Source organism: Nymphaea colorata, chromosome 5 (assembly GCF_008831285.2).
Source record: "Nymphaea colorata isolate Beijing-Zhang1983 chromosome 5, ASM883128v2, whole genome shotgun sequence".
NCBI classification, from domain to species: Eukaryota; Viridiplantae; Streptophyta; class Magnoliopsida; order Nymphaeales; family Nymphaeaceae; genus Nymphaea; species Nymphaea colorata.
Window position 1 is genome coordinate 23184771 of NC_045142.1, and position 7881 is coordinate 23192651.

Sequence of the window (7881 nt, forward strand, 5' to 3'; positions counted from 1 at the left end):
AGGCTGTTGCCATCTATTGGCTTTTCCACCGCCCATGATGCTGATGATACGAATCCCTCTCTCACGTTTGGCTTATGATGGGGATGGATTGGGCAGAAGGAAAGGAGAACCGTCGGATGGGGTTTGGGGCTACCTACGGCAACGAAAAGTGCCCCCCAATGGAAAGTAGAACCGTAGGTGGTGGGCCGGAGGTCGACTTTGACGAACCAGCAGTGCAACGACAGTGATGGTGCAGACCAGCAGTGCGACGGTGGTGACAGCGACGATGGTGGATCGCAAGGTGCAGACCAGTACAGGCAGCAGCTCTGTCCCTTTCAAATGAAAAGGGAAAGACTCGAGTTATTTCGACCTAATGGTAACTACTTGGTCGAAATGTCTACTGGGCCCCAACGGGCCCCAACTTCTAACAGGGACCCGGGCCGTTTTAATGTCTGGCCGGGCCGGGTGCAACGAGCGAGAGCCCGACTTGCACAAAGCGCTACCCGGACCCGGGCCCGTTCCGGGCTGGGTACCGAGTACCCACCGGCGACCCAGCCCGGTGCCCAGGCCTACTCACTGTTCCCACTTTCAGACGGTCTCCGCGGAACGATCCAGACACCCAACCAATTGCAAGGAAGTTTTAAAAGTTCTCTGCTGCTCGCCGGGTGTAGCTCCATCTGTCTCCCTCGCATAAAAGATCTTCTTGTTTGTTGTGGTAGCAGCAACAACATGTGATCATGAGAGTCGGTGGTTGAAAGCACTGTATGACAGAAGATAGCGGCAAACGAAACCATTGCAGAGGATTTCGGGAGAGGAGAGAAAAGCTCTCGAAAGGAGAGAGAAGGAAACCAAAGAAATGAGAAAAACTTAGTTTGAAAGGGGTTTTATACTAATAATTTGAAAATTACAGAATTAGTCAATAATTTTTGCATTATTTTTTAAAAAACGTTGTCACATTTTTCAAAAAATTAATGCCGCAATGTTTTTGCTAAAAACTTCTTCAAAAAGAGCCTTGCGAAAATTAATTTAAGTGAAAAGCATACTTTTATATGAAATTGTGTAGAGATTCCCTAATAATTACTATAAATTGCTGAAAGAGGGTTCCAAAAATTTGTTTTGCAATTTCAGTCGAAAATCGAGATTTTATGTACAATTGCATATAGGTACCCTCAGGCATATTAAAAATTGTAGAAAAGGGGTTTTGAAAATAACTTTGAAAATAAAAAGGGAAATTCATGGCCTAAAATTTAATATCAAGATTTTCTTGATTCTAAGTGATACTTCAAAATATTATTGGTGATCTCCAGGTTTGATATTCTCTTTGCTGTTTTCCCTTTATTATTGTTCTTTACTTGCCATGGAAATTAATTTAGAAATGTCTTCAAGAGCGGGAACCTCAAAATTGGCCAAGACCGAAAAACTCAATGGAACAAACTTTCATGCATGAAAACGTAGGATCTTGTTGGCCTTAACTCTAGAGAGGCTGGTTCATGAAAACAGCCTACCAACCTCTTGGGATGTGGCAACCTGCCTATGACAGTACAAGATAAACTTGCTAGTTGTCATGTGCCTGTAAGACCGAAATTCTCTCATTCGGTGGAATTCTCTCTCCTAGGGCACAGGTGACCTCGCCATTGTGGAATTGGAAGCGGACGGCCGCAGTGGGCCTCTGGCCCAGCAGGCGCTTCCGAAGATGGGGGATCCTGACGACAGCAGAGAACCTATGGTTTTGGGTGGTGCAGAAGATGTTGTTGCTGGGAGAGAGGATCTAACTTCATCCTCTAGTAAAGCAAAGGGCAAATCGTGGGCTGCTATTGTGGATGGGGGAAGTCCTGAGGCAAAGATGAACCTGCCTCCGCTAGAGAAAAAAGAGGTGGCATGGAAGAGGCGTCTGGTCATCTCACAACAATCTTACCATGTCCTTTGTCAGCCGTTCAGGTTTAGCGCCATAGCCACTCTAGCTGGGGGGCTGGAAAAGGTCGCTTGGATTATAGCTTCATCTTCACGAGTCTTAGAAGCTTATGGCCTGGCATCACCGACTTAAGGTTCACTTCAGTGGGGAAAGGTATGTTTCTACTCCGCACCTCCTCTGAAGAAGATCTGAAACACATTATGTCGCCTGGTAGATGGTATGTGGGAGGTAGACCTCTTATTGCTAACCAGTGGCATTCTGGAATGCCTATAAGGATTGAGAGTTTCAACCGAGTTCGTATCTGGATACGACTGCCTGAACTGCCAGTCGAATGGTGGAACCCTCGGATTTTTACTGACATTGCTGAATTAATTGGTGGTTCATTCGTGGAAGCTGATGAGTATACCAAGCACCTCCAGCGGTTTGGTTTTGCTCATATCAAAGTTGAAATCCCGCTCGGGCTCGTGCCAATATCAGAAATTGAACTTGAGGTTACAAGGGGTAAAATTTTTGTCCGATCCATCGAGTATGAAACTAAGGTCAAATATTGTCACATATATGGTTCCACTGCTCACTTTGAGGGCTCCTTCTTGGTGACAGATGCAGTCCAGCAAGGGGATAAGGTCACTTCCAACGCTTGGCAGTTAGTTAAAACCCCTAGAAGAAGACTGAAACCCAACAAGGGATCAGAGGATGTGTAGCCAAAACACAATCAGTTTGAACCTCTATCACATATGGTGGAGGAGACAGATGTTGGGGAATCCTCTTCCGGTGGTCTAGGCGAAAGGGTCACAGTTTGCTGAAAAGAGAATGTGCAGGAGTCAAGTTTGCCTACCGCCGTTAAAATAGCAGAGGCCGGCAATGAAGCGGGAGTTCCAGATTTGCAGAACAGAAGCAAACGCGCGCAGGGCTCCCACCATAACCCATTGGCTCAGGAAAGTAAAGGTGTGCAGGGCCCTCCTGAAGCTATGATTGCTACAAGGAAAGGCACAAACTCCCTGTCAGTGCACACTAATGATCAACTGGCTGACAAGGTTAAGAAAAGAACACTCGAGCGCAAAGAAGTTAATGGAGCCAAAACGCGAACCAGTCCTCCCAATTTGGGAGTCTTATTAGAGAATGCAGGAGGGAGACTCCAAGATAATCAACTCCCTGCCATAGAGGGGTCAGCCCAGGAGTATAAGGAGGGTTCCCCTTCAAACGACATGGACATAGACATAAGTGAAGAACAGTCAGCTCCTGAGGCGATGGCTGATGACAAGGCTGACGACTCTCCAATCAACAAGTTGGTTGGCAGGGAAGGGAGGGGGCACAACCATCCCTGCTCATGAACATCCTAGCTTGGAACGTCCATGGGCTGGCGGCTCCTCCAGCGCAGCATGAGTTCTTACGAATTCTTAGGTCTACGAAGGCCACTATTGCTTTTGCAATTGACACTAAGCTTAACACGGAACAACTTCAGAAGTTCCAATTCAAACTCCCAGACAAATGCCTAATCTCCAACATCCATATCTCAGGACCTTGGGCGCGCATCATTGCTCTATGGGACCCATTGAAAGTGACACTCCAAAACTGGTATGCTCACTTCACTCATTGGATTGTTTCTCAGTTTTATAATATCTCTTCAGGTCAAACGTTTGTGGCTATAGGGTCTATTTACATACCGATTTTAGGATAAAGAAGGACCTGTTTTCTACTCTTCTTGCTACCCTGAACCTTTGCAGTGCGCCTATTATTTGTATGGGAGATTTCAATGCAGTGTTAAACAGCCACGAGAAAACTGGAAGGGCTCCCGCTCTTCAAGCTTGTCTAGCCTTCCCTGATTTTGTTTCTCAGTCAGCTCTAACTGAAGTGTCATGCCCAGATGCAAAATTCACCTGGACCAATAACTGGAGGGGACATGAGAACGTCAAGTCCAAGATTGACGGATGCTTTGTATCCAAGGAGTGGGTGGATGATACAGAGTTGATGGTGCTCCTGGAAGTGCACCCAAGGTCCATATCTGATCACAATCCAATTTTGCTTTGCATATCAAAGCGCAGGTTGACAACTTGGGGTCGTACTCCTTTTCGGCATTTTCAGTATTGGCAGGACATGGCTGGGTATAGGGACCAAGTTATGTTAGCTTGGACAGAGGATACAAGGGGTTGTGCGATGATTAATCTTATTCAGAAATTGGAGACCACTATGGACAAACTGAAGATTTGGTGCAAGGGTGGGGCCAATGACTTACCCCACCAAATTGTGGAATTAAAATCCAAGATTAAACTCCTTCAGTCCCTAAGTGAAAGTGGACACCTTGAGGCGATAGATGAGGAATGCAATCTTAAGCGTGTACTGTCCAAGTTATTGCGCTTAGAAGAATGTTTGTGGCGTCAAAAATCTAGAATCAAATGGATGAGGGATGGCGACCTTAACACCAAGTTTTTCTAGGGAATCGCCAATGGGAGAAGATGGAGGAACAAAATCGCTTCCATCTCCCATGATGGATGGCTCCTTACTGAGATGCCTGATATTTTTACAACTTGCACGGATTATTTTCCTGGTCTGCTAGGGACTTCTCATGGCACCGGGAACCTATCGTACTCTCTCGCTCCTGGTCCCATTGTGTCGACAGAGGAGAATGCTGACTTGCTAAAACCTTTAACTGCAGTCGAAATCCAGTGGGCAGTAATGGATGCCGATAGGGATTCCGCCCCTGGCCCAGATGGGTTTGGCAATAGTTTCTTTCAGAGGAATTGGGATACTGTGCAGAAAGCAGTAGCAGGGGCGATTCGTGGTTTCTTTGACTCCGAAAGATTGGTGAAGTCTATTAATAAGACCCACATTATTCTTTTGCCCAAGGAGCAAGGCGCTATGCAGGTGGACAAACTTCAGCCCATCTCTCTCTGCACTAGCACAATGAAATTCATCACGAGGATTATGGTCCAGCGTATGAGGCCTATACTTAACAAGAATATATCCAAGAACCAAAGCACCTTTCTATCGGGAAGATGCATTCAAAACAGTTTCCTTCTAAGCCAAGAAATTGTCCACATTTTGCAAAATAGCAAGAAACAAGCAGCCTATGTTAAGATAGACTTAAGCAAGGCTTATGACAGAGTCAACTGGGGCTTCTTGAAGGCTGCCCTTTGCCATCTTGGGTTTCAAGATCTATGGATACAGAAAGTTATGACTATCGTTACTTTAGTTAGATCAGCTCTACTTATCAACGGCAAAGAAGGAACGTGGTTTGTGAACAAGAGAGGACTAAGGTCCACTTTCCCCCTACCTTTTTATCACTGTCATGGAAATTCTCACTCGTAGGATCCAAGCGTACATTAATAGCAATCAAATAAAAATTCCGTCCATGGGGGCTGGTCCCACTTCCCCCTTCTCCATGTTATATGCAGAGGATATCATCTTCTTCATTGATGGGAGATTACAGAATCTGCGCCGCTTGAAAGTGTGTTTGGACGAATTCTTCTCATGCTCTGGCCTGGTTATGAACATTGCTAAAAGTTCAGTCCTCTCCTTCAATATGAACAGCCAGGAGCTCTCCTAGATAGAACGCAAAATGGGTTGGTGCCAAGACCAGCTTCCCACCACCTATCTCGGCATTCCCCTCCAAATGAAAGACATGACTGAGAAACAATGCAGGCCGCTAATCCTTCGCTCGACTCAAAAGCTCGCACTTTGGAAACAAAAATGTCTCTCTTTTGCAGGTCGTTTGAGCTTAATCAAGCATGTTCTCTCGCTGGTGCCAAGCTATTGGAGCCTAGTTGTTAAAATTCCCATGTCCACCTATAAACAATTGAACAAGATGGCAGCTGATTTTCTTTGGGGCGATATGGCAGACTGCAAAAGTTACCACCATATAAACTGGTCCACTCTTTGCCTCCCAAAGTTAGAGGGAGGTGTAGGACTAAGAGACATCAAGGAAACCAATATGGCCAATTTGGCCTTTTTAGTTTACTGAGTGTCGCAACAGCCCTCTCCTTGGGCATCCCTGGTGAAAAGTCGGTATTGTGAGTGGAAGGGATTACTAGACAGCAGCATGAGGGACAAAAGGGTGTCCAGAGCTTGGCGCAGGGCAATGCAGTCTTGGAGCAGGATTAAAGAGCAAGTCGCATGGAAGATTGGCAACGGTTCTTCGGTCAAGTTTTGGGTAGACCATTGGGGAGCTGATCGGTTGATAGATAAGATCCCTACAACTCATCTCCATCTAGTCCAAGATACTCTCACCTGCTCCGTGAAGGAGATCATCGAGGTGAATGGGGAGTACATAATGGACTTCCTTGCCAGCCTTAACATCCCCTTCACTTGTCCTAGGATTGAAGCTGAGCAGCCAGATGCTTTGGTATGGAAGAATGGGGATAAAGGGAAGATCAATCAACACAGAATCTGGAAGAAAGGCAGCGAGTTTAATGACCATATACTAGTGTGGAAAGGGAGACGATTTCCAAGGGCTGTTTGGGTGGTCTATTTAGGCAGTGGTGGTCGTCTTCCATTGGATGGGTTTGTGCAAAAGCAAGGTCGATCTCTCGCCTCTAGGTGCCCAGCTTGCAAACACGCAAGTGAAGAAATCACTCACCTGTTTTTTTATTATAAAGGTGATCGTTCTATTTGGTCCTCCATCTATGGTAAGCTTGACAGGACTACACCATGGCATCAGAGCCCTCCAAACATCATGCAAGCACTTAGTTAGTGGCATAAGAAAGGCTTCAAAGATAAAATCCTCGACAAATGTTGGAAACATAGCTTCCACATGGCGATTTGGTTTATTTGGAGAACCCGCAACCACTTCAAGCACAAAGGAGACATTCCCTTAGGCAACTTGGCCAAACAATTTTGGTCGAACTGTTGCAAGCATTGGTGGACTTATCAGTGGACTGAATCGCAACAGGTGAAAACTCATAACTCGCTTCGTACTAGGATCCTATGGAGTGATGGAGTTCACAGAGAGGATACGTGGGTGGAAATCAGTATCACTTCTTGGTTTAAGGCTGCCAGGAAAGGTGTCGCAGGCCTCATTAGAGACGCTGCAAGACGTTTTCGTTATGGTCTGGCTTGCTGGTTTGAGATGAGTTCTGCTTGGCGGGAGACAGAGGCTTTGATGGAATGCATCCTTAATTTGGCTAACTTAGAAGACAGTCAAGGGCACATCTACATAGCAAATGATGGCGATTGGAAGCAACACCTACGCAGTCTCATTGCATGCAGGTCGGACACTGCGCCTAACTCACCCTTGATATTCAGACTCTTTAGCAGGTTTGCCATTTGCAAGAGATGGCCTCTTACTGAAGCCTCTAATCTTTTGTTGCTTATTCCGGAAAATGGACTGTATACCAAATAGAATCCCATAGATACCCTGTGGGATCCATTGAAGGAAAATACTTTGAGGGATTGAGGTCCTTGCGGACCCATTTTTTGCTGTAAATACCTCTCCATTTTGTTGCAATAAAAGGATAGGGGCCTACCCCCCAAGCAGTCTTTGTTTGGAAGACCCAAACAATTTAAAAAACGAAACGATGGCACGTTTAAGGGCAATTTTGCAGGTACACAGAGATCCCAAGGAACTGTAGTGAAATGCTATAGATGCAGAAAGCTGGACATATCAAGAAGAACTGTAGGACAAAAATCTTGAATAAGTAGGACAACAACAAAAAAAAGTATTAAAGGGACTCCAACAGAAGTCATCTACGTAGTGTCAGAATGTTTATTTGCATATGGAGATCTGACTGGTTGGTGGGTTGATTCGAGGGCTACTCGTCACATTGCAAAGACAAAAAAAGTGTGATTCATATGGAAAATCTGAGCCAAAGAGCTCACACGATCTACATGGGAAATAACTCATATTGTGATGTGGGAATTTGGTCATATCAGCTGAATGCTGGGGCACAAGTGACATTCTCAACAAAGTTTTATATGTTCCCTCCATGAGGCGGAACTTGGAGTCTGTTCCAGCGGTAACTGGGAAAAGTTTTGAAGTCTGTTTTGTTCCAGGAAAG

At 45.5% G+C, this 7881-nt stretch overlaps 1 protein-coding gene across 1 annotated transcript; it reads left to right on the forward strand.

The window, feature by feature from the left end:
• Window positions 1–3218: 3218 nt before the first annotated feature.
• LOC116255258 (uncharacterized) lies at window positions 3219–5435 on the forward strand. The gene is made up of 4 exons (XM_031631033.1): window positions 3219–3466; window positions 3616–4225; window positions 4325–5121; window positions 5198–5435. The coding sequence occupies exons 1-4, from the start codon at window positions 3219–3221 to the stop codon at window positions 5433–5435; spliced, it is 1893 nt and encodes a 630-aa protein (XP_031486893.1).
• The last annotated feature ends 2446 nt before the right edge of the window (window positions 5436–7881 follow it).